Source organism: Salvelinus namaycush, chromosome 14, assembly GCF_016432855.1.
Source record: "Salvelinus namaycush isolate Seneca chromosome 14, SaNama_1.0, whole genome shotgun sequence".
Taxonomy (NCBI): Eukaryota; Metazoa; Chordata; class Actinopteri; order Salmoniformes; family Salmonidae; genus Salvelinus; species Salvelinus namaycush.
Genome location: NC_052320.1, coordinates 35,695,320 through 35,711,904, shown reverse-complemented (window position 1 = coordinate 35,711,904; position 16,585 = coordinate 35,695,320). Strand labels below are relative to the sequence as shown.

Sequence of the window (16,585 nt, the reverse complement as noted above, 5' to 3'; positions counted from 1 at the left end):
CCCACGGCAGACCAGGGTTCAATTCCAGAGCCAGACTTTACATTTCTGTATCTGTATCAATACTACAGTATGTCTATCACAAAGAACAAATCCATTCTCCTTGAAGATGTGTATATCTCTGCCATTTCCTGGTTGCAAAAATGTGAATACTTCGCCCAATTTCAGTTTATGTGACAAAACAAGCAAGTATATAGTGTAGAGAATCATTTTAACATCTAAACTGCTGGGAAATATCTTTTCCATAACGAAAACAATTTGTATTTTTCAGCTGTTTGAAGCTGGTGTATAACATCGAAAGTAAAAGATGCAAAAACATAGAAACGGGAAGCATAGAAATCGTGCACATTGAACAGATCTACCACTTCTTCGACTTCCTTTCAATGAGAATGACATACAAAAGTATGTGGACACCCCTCTCAAATTAGTGGATTTGGCTATTTCAGCCACACTCATTACTGACAGATTTATAAAATATAGCACACAATCATGCAATCTCCATAGACAAACATTGGCAGTGGAATGGCCTTACTGAAGAGCTCAGTGACATTCAACGCGACACCATCATAGGATGCCACTTTTCCAACAAGTCAGTTCATCAAATTTCTACCCTGCTAGAGCTGCCCCGGTCAACTGTAAGGGCTGTTATTGTGAAGTTGAAACGTCTAGGAGTAACAAAAGCTCAGCCGCGAAGTGGTAGGCTACACAAGCCCAAAATCACCATGCACAATGCCAAGTGTCGGCTGGAGTGGTGTAAAGCTCGCCGCCATTGGACTCTGGAGCAGTGGAAACGCGTTCTCTGGAGTGATGAATCACGCTTCACCATCTGGCAGTCTGACTGGGTTTGGTGGATACCAGGAGAACGCTACCTGCTCCAATGCATTGTGCCAACTGTAATGTTTGGTGGAGGAGGAATAATGGTCTGGGACTGTTGTTCATGGTTCGGTCTAGGCCCCTTAGTTCCAGTGAAGGGAAATCTTAACGCTACAGTATACAATCGCATTCTAGACGATTTTGGGCTTCCAACTTTGTGGCAACAGTTTGGGGAAGGCCCTTTCTTGTTTCAGCATGATAATGCCCCCATGCACAAAGCGAGGTCCATACAGAAATGGTTTGTCGAGATCAGTGTGGAAGAACTTGACTGGCTTGCACAGAGCCCTGACCTCAACCCCATCTAACTCCTAATCGCTCAACACCTCTTGTGATGGAATGGAAGCACAGCAATGTTCCAAATTCCAGCTTTAAAAGGAAAAAAGGAAACTCTACCTGGGTTTTCACCCCAATACTTTCTTGGACCGTACTGCGTGACAAAGAACCGCTGACGGCAAAACAGTGGAACATCCCTCCAATTGTGTTGCAGAGTCCTATCGCCAACAGGTCCTACAGCAGGAAGAGACCAATTATAGCAGTGAAATAGCGGGAGAGAGAAACTGGTCCTCCCAACAGTGGAGTGAATATAGTGAGTCCGTTAGGAGACAATGTGAGAGCTCATTTCTCTGTTACCTGGTTGCTGTCTATGGCATAATCATGTTTGTGTGCAAACATTCTGCCCATGGAGGAGGTAAAGCCAAAGCCCACCACAGCCAGGGACAGAGCAGGACCAAACAGCTCTTTGGCCTGGGCTAGAGAGGGGAGGGCTGGGGGAGACAGGCTGGAGCCACGGAAAGAGAGAGGGGACATACTGGTAGTTTCATCATATTTTTGTATTCATCCCATGTAGCCTGTGAACATAACACGGTAATAACTCAAGTTTTATGTCACAAGTAAATTCATTTGACATGGCACAAACAGATGAAGAGAGACAGTGGGACTAACCCAGTGGGTATGTGTCCTACTACCTGGACACTATGTTGTCCTGACAACTCCAACTGCACTGACAGGAAGGTGGCCAGAGTTATCTGAGGATAAAATGAAGAGGACAGAGGAGATGAGGTCATCACACTGGAACAGTCTTCAACAGAAAGACCTTTATGCAATTCTGACTCATGTCTGACTGTGTGTGTGTGTGTGTGTGTGTGTGTGTGTGTGTGTGTGTGTGTGTGTGTGTGTGTGTGTGTGTGTGTGTGTGTGTGTGTGTGTGTGTGTGTGTGTGTGTGTGTGTGTGTGTGTGTGTGTGTGTGTGTCTACCAGCACCAGCTCCCATGGAATGGGCATGGGTAGCTTGGTCTTGAAGAGTCTATTCAGCATCTTTCCTCCCACCAGGATCACCATGGAGACGGCGGAGACAACCAGCGTCCCAGGCGTTGCGTTAGTCACTCTAGACAGCACATCAACCAGCGTCTGACACACACCAGGGCACAGGGATGAAGACAGGGACACACACACACACACACTTTCTCTGTCACCTATACACGCACACACACACAAACAAAGCTCACCCAGCCTACAGCCAGGAAACCGCTGTGTCTGTTGGTTGAGATGCCAAAGAGTAGAGGCAGCTGGTAGATGGTGATATGAAGGGCCGCCGCCGTGGTATAGCCACTCACCAGGGGCTGAGACAGCCAGCGACACACATCCCCTCCTCTCATCAAGAACAACACTATCTGTAGAGAGGGACAAGTAACATACCTAGCCTGTCATCCTAAGATGTGTGTGTGTGTGTGTGTGTGTGTGTGTGTGTGTGTGTGTGTGTGTGTGTGTGTGTGTGTGTGTGTGTGTGTGTGTGTGTGTGTGTGTGTGTGTGTGTGTGTGTGTGTGTGTGTGTGTGTGTGTTCACCTGTATAAGGCCACAAAGGAAGGTAAGTTGTACTGCCACACACACTCGAGCCATCTCTCTGTCGCCCTCCCGCTCCTCGACGCCGTTACTAAGCAACTCCACGTTCCCCGTCACAGTGCCAATCATGATAGAAAGAATGGCGAAAGTACCTGTGTGCCCGTCATGCATGGAAACGCACCGATGTCATATTCAAAGCCTTGAACTCTTTCCTCGCTCAGGCTAACTGAACCCTACCCACATTTCCCTCATTCAGCACTAACTGAAAAGAAAAGAAAGCCAGCAAAGGACTTTGATTATGTCCACCACTTCAGGTGATGAGAGTGACGCAGAGGTCCGTGTTAACACTCACCCACTGAGAGGTGTCTGGACGTCCCAAAGATGAAGTAGATGACCAACGGATAGAAAGAGGTGTAGAGACCAAACACGGGCGGCACCCCGGCCAGCAACGCATTAGACAGGCCTTAGGGGGAGAGAGAGATTGAGGGGGAGGGGAACACAGAGAGTAAAGCGTCTGGCCTAAAGCAGACATGAGCGGTAGGTATACCAGGTGCGTATCAATCTCATTCATATCTGTAGCTTCAGGTAGTCAGTGGTACCTCCGGGTAGGTGCATGATACCCACACTGACGCCCGAAATCAGGTCTCTGATGGCGTTGTCTCTGAGGGAGTAGCGGGGCAGCCAGGAGAGGACAGGAACAGATGACAACATACAGCTCTTCAGCCTGGGACCAGAACACCTGGGAGAGGAGACAGCCAGAGTTGGGGTTCAATCGTAGACATAAAGGGTTCATTTCTCTCTGTTGAATTTGACAGGTATAAATATGTAGGCCAAATTAAAAATGTGTTAAAATATAAAAAGAAATGTAATATTTAAAAGAAATACCAATAATGTGATATTGTCCCTCATAATAATATACGGTATGTCTCTCACGATGCCCCAGACTACTGGGGGGTGGGGTTAACATTCACGCCACGATGAAAGTATAGAGCATGAATGCTGTGCTGGCGCAACAAGGCTCCACTGTCACTCACCAGCATTCTGCCTTCACCCTCTCCCAAACCGACCGGGACTTCTTTCCCAACCGCTGACCCAGTATATCCAACTGTGCTTCGTCCAGCACGGCTGTGTGATCAGGCAGGACAGGATTAAGAATAATACTGTCCATCTTGAAGTCAAAGGCACAGTGCAGGTACACTCTCCAGCACTGCTATATAAGGACGGTCTGACTGCTGCCAATTTTCCATTTGCCAATTTCTCTCTATTTTGTGTATGAATAGTTCAGTGAGCCAGTTCAGACATAATTAGAGTGAAGTTGCAAAAGAATAGCATAGCAATTAAATAGAAAAATAACCCAAACGTGTGTGTGTAGGAGACTAAATACTAGGTGAAGACAAAACCTGTACACAACTATGTCCAGAGAGAATGAGCGGGCTGATGTCATGTGAGTGTGTTTACCGTACACCACGTGTGCCGGGAAGGGTGGTGTGAATCCTTGAACTCTGCTCAGAGCAGCGGGCAATCCGTTCCCCTCCCCCTCAGCGATTCAACGCTGCTGAATACTTCCTTCATCGTGGCTCGCATTCAGACAGAATGGCACCCGAAGTAGTGCACTACACAGGGAATAGGATGCCATTTGGGACGTAGACAAAAAAGAGCCCTGGCTTAAAAGTAGGGCCTTTCCCAAGAGGGAGAATCCAGGCAAACTCCTTGATATCCTGGCCCATCTACAGTTGATGAAACACCACACTGTCACATTCACAGGACTTAAGCTATCTAACAAACGAATGTATTTTTGGAATCCTACCACCACGAGTATAATTAAGCAATAAGGCCCAAAGGGGTGTGGTATATTGCCAATATACCACGGCTCGGGCTGTTCTTAGGCACGACGCAACTCGGAGTGCCTGGACACAGCCCTTAGCCGTGGTATATTGGCCACATATCACAAACCCCTGAGGTGCCTTATTGATATTATAAACTGGTTACCAACATAATTAAAGCAGTAAAAATAAATGGTTTGTCATACCCATGGCATACGGTCTGATACACCACAGCTTTCAGCCAATCAGCATTCAGGGCTCGAACCACCCAGTTTATAATGGTTGGTGGATTACAAGACATCAGCCTGTACTACACTGAACTAATCCCTCAACGCCAACAACAGCGTGGAGACCTGAGGAAAACATTCCACACACATATGAAATCAGGGAAACACAAAACTACTGTAATACATTTGGATCATGAATTATTACTTAATAATTCCACAAGATCTTGTCTACAGTGGGGCTTGGATCTATCTGGGGCCGTTCCATAATATATGGTCCAAGAAACACTGTGAGTCACACGTGTAAGTAAAGTCAGATGCCTCTCACTGTAATAAACTAAACTCAGCTCCATATCGAATAGCATTATCAGTAGGAGAAGGGAAAAGTGAACTAGTATACAAAGTCCGGTTGTATTTCAGTGTCTGTTGTTCCCGTGTGCTTTAGAATGACAGAAGGAGCGAAAAGTTATAGAGAATGGAACATGTCTCACGGACTGGATAAAAATGGATCAAATTGACTTCCCTTTCGAGCCCAATCAGAATCGAGTAGTCAACAATGTCATGGTGTAACTTTCAATTGGCACGATAAAGGTGGACATGAGTCGAACATCACACGATTTAACTAGCATTTCATGTCTTATCACACAAAGTAGGATAGTAGAGTTGGTACAGTAGGCATATTATAATAATTATATTCATTATAATTATACATACTGTACCAACATGCTCAGGGGGCAGTTAAAAAAAATAAAAAAATAAAAACGAGATAAAACATTATCCTCTTTTAAAATTCTGATCCCCTGACATTTGTTTAAAACATTGCAGCGGTTCCTCTGGAACTTGAGACAACGAAGACAACAACATTTTGATGGGAATGAAATGTTGTGAATCTCTGGCTCCTTAGCCTGATGCCACCGGGATGTGCCTGCCAGTGGTCTCACAGAGACTACAGGGTTATCAGATTGTCATCCTGAGGAAAAGGTCCAAATGAACATCAACGCCTCTGCCTATCGGTCTCAAAGTCCACTGATATCAGATAGCCACACGTGACGCCATGTCAGTGGTCACGGGTGGGCATGTCTGTGGAGTAGCGTATAGGTGTGTGAGTATGAGTGTGCCCCGCTTTGCGCAGGTGAAGCTCAGGTATCTCTACCAGTGAGTGTGTTTAATGATTTGTAGGTGTGGGTTGATTCTGCTGCTGTACAGATATGCATAAAGGTCTTGGGATAAAGCATCTTAGGTTCTCAAACGAGCCTTACATTATATCCATTTGTCACATCACATTGTAGAATATAAAGTGACATAATGACTAAAACAAATTCGTCCAAATAATTCTGACACAAATGGAGACTTTGAAAAATGCTTTACCCAATGTCTCAGGAGAGAATTCTTGCCAACCAACCTTACATGATAAACATTGACACATTAGATCAAACATGAACTTCCTTTATATCATATAAAGTGTTATGATGACTAAATGAAATGCTATAATATTCTGATTCTGAGAGAGAAATACAGATATTTAAATGACCATGTCTTGGGAGAGAATGATTACCAACCTGCAATGGGACCATTTGCCACATTATAACTGCTGCATCAAACATGAACTTAGATAGACTTTGACAAGCATATCAGGCTACATAAAACTCTACCATCCAATTATTCTGAGTTTTAACTCGGTATGTTTTTTGAATCTGCTATTTCTTTGTTGATATGTTTTAATCTGATAAATTACCTAATTTAACCTGTACTACACTGTCTCAAAGCCTCATCCCCAGATCCAGACAGCCAAGAAGAACAAAAAATTCTTAACACGACACACACACACACACACACACACACACACACACACACACACACACACACACACACACACACACACACACACACACACACACACACACACACACACACACACACACATAAATGTTTAGTACTCCAATCACTGGGCACACTAACATACAAAAGCTGAGAATAAATGTGCTTTAAAAGCAGTATCCCTGGACTGAGTTCATCAGAAATGGTTCAGATGGTCCTGTTGTGGTCCTTGGTGTACCATCAAGTCGGTCAGTACTGGACAGTAGTCCCGCATTTTCAGAAGGACCGTGCCTGACCACCGGTGCCAGTGCTTGGACTTGATGTAATTGTGATGCAACCAGAACTGGACCATTGTCCTGGTGAGTGGTCAAGTATTGTCCTAGTTAATAGCCACGCTGTGGTCAGTACTGAGTCACTGTTCTGGGTCATGGTGTGTTGCGGTCAGTCAGTACTGGATCTGTCTCAGCAGCAGCATGAGGTCTCGGACGCGTTCAGCGCGGCTGTGGGGGGACTGGTGCAGCGGCAGCTCGAAGAAGGAGAAGGTGAAGCTGCGAGAGAAGCTGAGGTTGGTGACGGGTCTGAGTGGGGGTAAGCGGGGGGCACGGGGGAGCCTGTGCTGGGGGAGCACCCTGCGCCTCACCCTCACAGCCCTGCTCCCCTCCGTGGGAGCTGTGACTGGGGGCGAGGGGGCAGGGCTCCGGACACCGACACCCCCCGACAGGTGTCGGGGGAGTTGGGGGGACAGGGGTGTGGGGAGAGGGGCGGGCGGGGGCGGAGGGATGCTGGTGAAGGAGGATTCGGACAGGGACAGTCCGTCCCACGGGGTCATGCTGTCCGGGGGAAGGTTGCCGGAGGTCTGGCCCGGCTGGGTGCGCTTCCTCCGTGCGGCCTGAGAGGGGCGCTGGTGGGTTGTCATAGTAGGCTTGGCTGTGGAGGAGGAGAGAATCTTCCATGTTGAACAGACAAGGCAGTAAATGTTCAAATGGACTGTTTTAAAGCTAAAATCCACAGTTGGTGAAACTGCCGGGTCTGTTTGCTATATTACAACAACAAATGAGTTATCTCAAACAACGAACACTGTTTTTCCCTGAGGACATTATTGCACGCGTGATTAGCACTGCAGAATATGTCATGTGATTTTTTTTTTTTACCACGATGCTGGACGCTCCTCTCTCTTTCGTTTCATCAACAAAACAAAAACAATAACAAAGGCGCTGGGGGCCGAACAGTGGCCCCCTTCATGGATTTCAGCTTTAAAGTACCTTTGTTTGGCACTGATATACAGTTGACAGAGGGCGAGGTTGTCTTTGAATTTGTATAGTGTACAGTTTTAGAATTGTATGTAAATGTGCCATCAAAGTATTCAAGTGTATAAAAGTGTTTTACTAAATCAAGCATAGGCGACACACTGACTGTACAAAACATTAGGAACACCTGCTTTTTCCACGACATAGGCTGACCGGGTGAAATGATCCTTTATTTATGTCACTTGTTCAATCCACTTGTATTAATGTAGATGAAGGGGAGGTTGACAGGTTAAAGAAGGATTCTTAAGACAATTGAGACATGGATTGTGTGTGTGTGCCATTCAGAGGGTGAATGGGCAAGACAAAAGATTGAAGTGTCTTTGAATGGCGTATGGTATTAGGTGCCAGGCGCACCGGTTTGTGTCAAGAACTGCAAAACTGATGGGTTTTTCACACTCAACAGTTTCCCATCTGGCCAACTTGACATAACTGTGGGAAGGATTGGAGTCAACATGGGCCAGCATCCATGTGGAACGCTTTCAATACCTTGTAGAGTCCATGCCCCTGATAAATTGAGGCTGTTCTGAGGGCAAAAGGGGGTGCCACTCAGTATTAGGAAGGTGTTCCTAATGTTTTGTACACTCAGTATACAAAGGGAATCATTTTTCATGTGGATTTCCTTGCCCTAGTTCTTGCCCGCTCTTCTTGCCCTGTGTCTCTCTGTTGATATGATCAAGTGTCTGTGTGTTGACAGAGCACAGTCAGAGGAAAACAAACACTTGAGAGCCAACTGAGAGGAGACAGGAGAGGAGACAGGAGAGGAGACAGGAGAGGAGACAGGAGAGGAGACAGGAGCAGGTCTCTTAGACCAGTTAGCATCGGACACTGGTCCAGGACCAGCGGTCAAGACAACGGAGCAGACGGACTGATAATGTTAACACTGATGTTCCAGTGTCTATATTACATGACAGCACTTTTCTTTATTGGAAAGGGAGTATGTCTGTTCACTGCATGCTGCTCCTAGGGAGCGTCTTCAAATAGATACTGGATTGGAAGTCAAAATAGCAACACAATCCAGTATCTATTTGAAGACGCTCCCTAGGGGGTCTCCTCCGTGACCCCGAAACCCATAAGTGGTCGAGGAGTGCGTCAATTCGTTAGTAGGCAAAGGGAAGATGGTCCTCCCCTCTTCGATAGCCTCCTTAAGGCGAGGAGGCACAAGTGCGTCCAACCGGATTACTTCACAGAAGACTTTTGAAATCTGCCACGTCTTCAGAATCAGCTGTTGTTTTCTCGGAGGAGAAAAGCATGCAAACATAAAACATGTACATATGCTACTTGTCCCTTTATCTGTAAAATGTCTTGCATAACTAGCAACATTTGTTTTTATCACATTATACATTTCTTTTGGGATTCCACCCTGTAAACGCCATTTCCCTGATGGCACGCGATTGGAGGAGTCTAATTTCATACGGGCGCACTTTTGTCCACTTTTCCTCTCCTTGCCGCCTTTCCTCGATTACCTTTGACATTTTTCAAAAAGGAGGCCAGAGAGGACGCAGAAGTTGAGCCAATCTAATTGGGAAAAGGCAGAAATAGAAATGATAGTTAGTTCACTGTACCTGCTGGCTTACTTCCAGAGGAGCCAATCATAGGCAACCGATCCTGTGGCATCATAGATCCTGCAGCCTGTGATGACAGAGCAGAGAGATCAGTTTATCTCCATGATAAATACACAACAACTTGGTCAACAGTGTCACCAGTTTGTAGTACTGTACCTCTCTGGTGGGTGTGGAAGGCTCCTCAACTTGGGGGTCTTTTCTCCTCCCTCGGGGGGTTCGCTGGCTCACCTCAGCCCCGTTGTCACGGGCCCGGCTACGCCGAGGCATCCCTCACACCACTACACACACACACACACAAACTCTTCCTTTCTCGTCTTTAATCTTTCGGCAGACGACGCCTTCTGTTCAACTGAGCTCACAGCGAAGTTACTTCGCCCTTCAGCACCGCTCATCAATAGATCCCTTCCACGAGTCCTCTCTCACGCGTCACATGTATCTTTCTCCAGGTGATTTCAGCATACTACAGTTGAATTACCAGCTATTTTGCAGAGTATTCACATATACATTTGTCTGTATACGTCATCGGTCAGAAGGCATCACCTCCCTGCTCCATCTAGCTCTTCAAATACTACTTCTCTCTCTCTCTCTCTCTCTCTCTCTCTGATTCTCATCAGTGAAGTTGGCACACTGACGGATGCTGGATGAAAGGCAATCGGAGACGTGACTAAAATATTCATGTTAATCTACTGCAGTCCTGCCCCACTGTAAACCTGTGTACTGACCCCCATCCAGACCTCCCTTTCACATTACAGCGGTGGAGTACTTGCATTACCCCGCTCCCCCCCCCACACACACTCAGTCAGTTGAACCCATAGTATTACTCCCACTTCACTAGCCCTGACTGCCACACAAGCAGTACACCACAAGCAGCCATACATCTATAAATCATTTGAGATAAATATCTTGATTTCAATTAAGTTTATTTCAAAATCCAAATGTACATTATGAAATTAAGGTGTTTGGGTTCTTTGGGTCACTTAGACATAAACCATTTCAGTTATCCAAATAAACTAATCTAGTTCACGGGTCCAGTTCACAACAGGTCATGTTGTCTTGTCATCCAGACAATGCTGGTGTAAAGACACTTTCACACACTCCTCCCTCCCTCCCACCCAGCTCTTTCTTCCAGTTTTACCCTCCCTGTTCCCTCCACCCTCCATGTCTGTCACCTTCAGCAGCTGTAACCCCTGTCCACAGACAACCACCCAGCCTCTGTCCCCACATCCAGACACAGCCCCAACCCCAGCCTCAGCCCCAATCCACACCTCCAGCCCTGCTGCGTCTGCCACATGGGAGAGGAGCGCTCCCTGTTGGCTGAGCCCGGTAGTGGCCAGCCTCCACAGACACACCCTCTGGTCAGAGGATGTGGACACTAACAGGCCTGGGCTCAGCATCCTCAGGGCGGTCAGAGGGGCAGCGTGGGCTAAAGCCACTGACCACTGAGACTGGAGCTGTAGACACACTCTGCTGCCCCCTACCGCCTCCCCCTGGTACTGCACCCGGATGAGTGCCACTGACAGCTGTCCGTCATCTCCTCCACTGGCCAATGTTATCCGGGCTTCGTCTGTATGTCCCGCCCCCAGGCCCTCCTCCCATACGGCCAGGGTGTTGACTCCACTCTGGTGGGCGGGGACTGTTAGACAGGGGCTGGTTGGGGCTAGGGCCGCAGTAGGGGGCCTGTCTTCTGAGTTGGCCACGGTGCTCATATCCCACACTGCTATCCTTCCATCTGTGGCTGCGCTGAAGAGGAACACACGTCTGAGGGAGACAGAGAGGTGAGAGAACGTTATGCTGATGTTATTAAGAGGAGGTCAAAATGATGAGGGAAAATGTGGGTTATTCAGAACATGAACTGCATCTTGTGTCGTGTTGTCATGGAGTCGTCAGCCCCCCCCAGTGCCTCACCGATTGCCCTGTCCATCCTCCAGGCTGCAGGTGGCGATGCTGAGTACACATCTCTCGTGGTGGAAACTCTCCCACAGGAGCTCAAATTTCCCCCTCAACTCACTGACTGAGAAGAGCCTGAGAGAGAGAGGGAGAGAGAGAGAGAGAGAGAGAGAGAGAGAGAGAGAGAGAGAGAGAAGAACGAGAAAGAGAAAGAGAGAGAGAGAGAGAGAGAGAGGAACGAGAAAGAAAGAGAGAGAGAGAGAGAGAGAGGAACGAGAAAGAGAGAGAGAGAGAGAGAGAGAGAGAGAGAGAGAGAGAGAAGAACGAGAAAGAGAAAGAGAGAGAGAGAGAAAGAGGAACGAGAAAGAAAGAGAGAGAGAGGGAAAGACAGACAGACATATTTTAGGAAAGGGGTCAAATAAAAACACCAGGTCATAATCTTTTGTGTACCTCATGAATTTGACTGGTAGAATAATGATAGTGTATTACACGCTTACCTCACAGCTCCATCACTGCAGGCCAACGCCAGGAGGACCGACTCTGTCCCATCATCCACCACGGCAATGGACATGTACCTGAAAACACAAACAGATTAAAACATCAGATTGTGCTTGTGAGAGAATGGGCAGCTGCAAGACAGTATCAGTGTGTTGGTGTGTTCTGGTAGAAAGTAAAGGGATGTCTTTGTATGATTTAATTGAATGAAAGCGAGCATTTATATAAAGTACAAGTTCAAACACCTGGTTTCTGCGTCCATTTTCACAGTCTTGTGTCGGTTCCGCATTCTCTCCCACTGATCGTCCAATCGGTGGCTGGCCACCTGTATCACCTGACAGGAGGGCAAGCCTAACTGTCCATTTCCTCCAATCAGTAGCCGGTAGCACTGCATCTGTGCCCGCCCACCTGCAGATACCAGCAGTGCAGATAGGGACTGTGCTGCTGTCTGTTCATCTGTCCCTCTGTCCAAACGTTTGACTGCTGTCAGAGTCCGAACATTCGAGATGTGGTCGGTGATGACCGACAGCACTCTGACTGCGCCCGTCTGCGGTCGGACCGCCAGGACGGTCAAGCTGGTGTCCTCTCCTCCGGTGACCAGCACCTCCCAGCGGCCCTCTCCAGCCTCCCCCACTACCCCCAAGCGACACACACAGCCCACTCCCCTGCCGTGCAGCCCCTGTCTCAGGTCCAGGCTCCCTGCCCTGCTGGGTGCTTCCCCAGAGGGTTCAGAGGCCAGGACCACCCCCTGCTTGATGAACACCAGGGCCCCCTGGCCCATAGAGAGGCCGTCCTGGTGGGGGCAGTAGCTCCAGGACCGATGGCCTCCTCCACAGAGCACTGACAGCAGCCTCTCCTGCCTCACGGGGTCCCACACCACAAAGTGGACCGAGTGGAAGCCCACGATCACAAAGCGGGCCTCTTTCCCACTCCCTTCTGGTTCCTGGGCCCTCTGCTCCTCTTCAGAGTCCTGGGGTTCCAGAAGCAGAACTCTCTCCAGCCACTCCATCCCCCTGCAGGCCCGCTGGACCCTCAGAACCTCCAGTCCCTCTGGTCCAACCCGGAGGACTCTCACACAGCCATCTCTCCCCGCACTGTACAGCAGCCCCCGGTGCTCCGACACCCACGTCACCCCCTGCTTTCCGTGCACCCCGAACAGAGAGCTCACAGGCTGGAGGGTCAGCCCTGCCCTGCTGGCCTCTCTCTCCTCATCCTCCTCTCCGACTACCACGTCCCCCTTTTCATCATGGCTTTCAACCAGCCCATTATGTGCCTCTCTTCCCATCTCTTCATCCTCATGCTCGTCTCCAGCTCCCCTCTTCTTCTCTTGATGGTGTTCACTCTCTTCAAACAGCAGCAGTGATCCTCTCCTGTCTCCACATACCCACAGTGCCCCCTGTGGGCGGTTGAGGTAAACTACAGCAGTGAGCCAGCGTTTGGCACAGGGAGGCAGAAGGAGAGGACAGAGTGGTTCCACCCTGAGAGCCAGTCCAGTGTCTCTCATCTCTACCTCCACCTGCCAACGATGGACCAGGCCCTCTGCTCCGGATGCCAGCAGGTATCCCCCTCGACCCTGCCCCTCTGCCTGGCCCTTCACCCACAGCACACTGTGGACTTTCCCTGGCCCTGCCCTCAGCAACACCCCCGCGCCAGGCTGCGACAGGGGGAAGACCTGCACCCCTCCACTGAGGCTGCCTAAAGCACACAGCCCCTCCCTGGATGCAGCAGCCCCCCAACCCCTCACCCTTAGCACCTCCATCACACAGTAGGACTGGAACTCAGGACCCCCCTCCCATAGGAGACCCCACCGCCCCCCCTCATAGAGGTAGACCTCCCCATGGTCTGTGTTCACCACCACCCTGCCCTGGATCCAGTGCCCGTCCCCCACCACACCCACCACCTTGGGGACGCCTCGGCCCTGGAAGCCCAGGTCCACCAGGCTCTCCGCCTCCCCCTGCCCTCCCTCGGCATCCCCCTTCTCCTCCTCACCCCCCACCCGCCACAGGCGGATCCCTCCATCTGCCCCTCCGGTGGCCACCCACCTGCCCTGGCCGTCCCCTCCCTCACTGACTGCCAGCGCCCTCACCCCCCCGGACCGGTGGCCTTTCAGTGTCCGAGCCACCCTCCCCCTACCTCCCCAGTCCCACAGCAGACAGGCCCCGTCCTCCCCAGCGCTGTACACCCGTCCAGGGGACAGCTTGACGGAAAACACCCTGGCTTGGTGTCCATACAACACCCGCAGACACGTCGGGCTGGGGTCTCCACACCCTCCTCCAGCACCCCCCAGGTCCCCCACCCCCCAGACCCTCACACTGCGGTCGTCCGAGGCAGACGCCAGCCAGCCAGTCTCCCGGCGGTAACAGAGGCTAAAGATGACGCCACTGTGACCTGGCAGACGCCTCTCCACTGGGGCCTTCCCGTCCGGCTGTGCCCCTCCTGGCCTCCAGAGCACCAGCTGGTTGAACACGGTCCCCCCAACCAGGACAGAGTCCTCCCAGTTCCCACCCAGGAGCAGGGCGGAGTACAGCAAACACCCCTCCTGGCAAGAGCAGAGGGCCAGGACGCAGCCCTCAACAGGATCCAGCAACAGAGCAGCGTTGTGGGCCAGAGCCACGCCGAGGAGTGGACCTTTCTCTCCAGAGACCCAGCTGACGTCCAGGGCCCAGTCCGGCAGCTCCATGAGGGGGCCCAGCGGCTCTAGCCTCTGCCCTCCAGCACTCAGCCTCAGCAAGCGCACAGCCTTCCCTCCAAACACTACCACCTCATCGTCTGGGTCACTGGTCCGTCTGACTCCCGTCTGTGGTTTGGGACGAATCCCATGGATGCGGTAGTTGAGGAGCACGCTCAGTGAGGTGGAGGCTTTGGTCTGAGATTGGAGGCGGTACACTGTCAGGATCGGACCCTCACCTGTATGGACGCATGCACATGTCAAATATCTAATCACACTTAATGACAGAGCATAGGAAGGGACAAAGGAAGAGAGGAAGGATACAATTTATAAGTATTTGGAACATGGCCCAGATCAGATTGATCATGCAAGGGTTTTTAATGTCACATGCACAAATACAGTGAAATGCCTTTCTTGCTAACTCAAAACCCAACAATGCAATAATCAATAACAATGTAATACTAGAAAAAAACAGATGAGAAATAAGAAGAAATATGAAGAACACAATAAGTTCAATACCATACTATTTACAGGGTCAGTTCAATACCATACTATATACAGGGTCAGTTCAATACCATACTATATACAGGGTCAGTTCAATACCATACTATATACAGGGTCAGTTCAATACCATACTATATAGAGGGTCAGTTCAATACCATACTATATAGAGCAGGGGTGTCAAACTCATTCCACGGAGGGCCTAGTGTCTGCAGGTTTTTGGTTTTTCCTTTCAATAAAGCCCTAGACAACCAGGTGTGGGGAGTTCCTAACTAATTAGTGATGTTAATTCATCAATCAAGTACAAGGGAGGAGCGAAAACCCGCAGACACTCGGCCCCCCGTGGAATGAGTTTGACACCTGTGATATAGAGGGTCAGTTCAATACCATACTATATACAGGGTCAGTTCAATACCATACTATATACAGGGTCAGTTCAATACCATACTATTTACAGGGTCAGTTCAATACCATACTATATACAGGGTCAGTTCAATACCATACTATTTACAGGGTCAGTTCAATACCATACTATATACAGGGTCAGTTCAATACCATACTATATACAGGGTCAGTTCAATAACATACTATATACAGGGTCAGTTCAATACCATACTATATACAGAATCAGTTCAATACCATACTATTTACAGGGTCAGTTCAATACCATACTATATACAGGGTCAGTTCAATACCATACTATGTACAGGGTCAGTTCAATACCATACTATATACAGGGTCAGTTCAATACCATACTATATACAGGGTCAGTTCAATACCATACTATATACAGGGTCAGTTCAATACCATACTATATACAGGGTCAGTTCAATACCATACTATATACAGGGTCAGTTAAATACCATACTATATACAGGGTCAGTTCAATACCATACTATATACAGGGTCAGTTCAATACCATACTATTTACAGGGTCAGTTCAATACCATACTATATACAGGGTCAGTTCAATACCATACTATATACAGGGTCAGTTCAATACCATACTATATACAGGGTCAGTTCAATACCATACTATATAGAGGGTCAGTTCAATACCATACTATATAGAGGGTCAGTTCAATACCATACTATATACAGGGTCAGTTCAATACCATACTATTTACAGGGTCAGTTCAATACCATACTATATACAGGGTCAGTTCAATACCATACTATATACAGGGTCAGTTCAATAACATACTATATACAGGGTCAGTTCAATACCATACTATATACAGGGTCAGTTCAATACCATACTATAAACAGGGTCAGTTCAATACCATACTATATACAGGGTCAGTGCAATACCATACTATATACAGGGTCAGTTCAATACCATACTATATACAGGGTCAGTTCAATACCATACTATATACAGGGTCAGTTCAATACCATAATATATACAGGGTCAGTTCAATACCATACTATATACAGGGTCAGTTCAATACCATACTATATACAGGGTCAGTTCAATACCATACTATATACAGGGTCAGTTCAATACCATACTATATACAGGGTCAGTTCAATACCATACTATATACAGGGTCAGTTCAATACCATACTATATACAGGGTCAGTTCCAAT

General features: G+C 48.5%; 1 protein-coding gene across 1 annotated transcript in view; it reads right to left on the bottom strand.

The window, feature by feature from the left end:
* The window catches only part of LOC120058726 (cadherin EGF LAG seven-pass G-type receptor 3-like), a 72,400-nt gene that overhangs the window by 5,382 nt on the left and 50,433 nt on the right, over positions 1-16,585 (bottom strand). The window contains exons 41-55 of the mRNA XM_039007468.1: positions 12,072-14,733; positions 11,829-11,906; positions 11,350-11,466; positions 10,580-11,202; positions 7,028-7,502; positions 6,814-6,931; positions 3,745-3,917; positions 3,310-3,449; positions 3,063-3,173; positions 2,714-2,862; positions 2,376-2,540; positions 2,125-2,277; positions 1,813-1,895; positions 1,501-1,648; positions 1,264-1,377 (exon numbers count right to left, since the gene is read on the bottom strand). Coding sequence (XP_038863396.1) covers positions 1,264-1,377; positions 1,501-1,648; positions 1,813-1,895; positions 2,125-2,277; positions 2,376-2,540; positions 2,714-2,862; positions 3,063-3,173; positions 3,310-3,449; positions 3,745-3,917; positions 6,814-6,931; positions 7,028-7,502; positions 10,580-11,202; positions 11,350-11,466; positions 11,829-11,906; positions 12,072-14,733 — 5,309 coding nt within the window. The remainder of the gene's footprint in view (positions 1-1,263; positions 1,378-1,500; positions 1,649-1,812; positions 1,896-2,124; positions 2,278-2,375; positions 2,541-2,713; positions 2,863-3,062; positions 3,174-3,309; positions 3,450-3,744; positions 3,918-6,813; positions 6,932-7,027; positions 7,503-10,579; positions 11,203-11,349; positions 11,467-11,828; positions 11,907-12,071; positions 14,734-16,585) is intronic.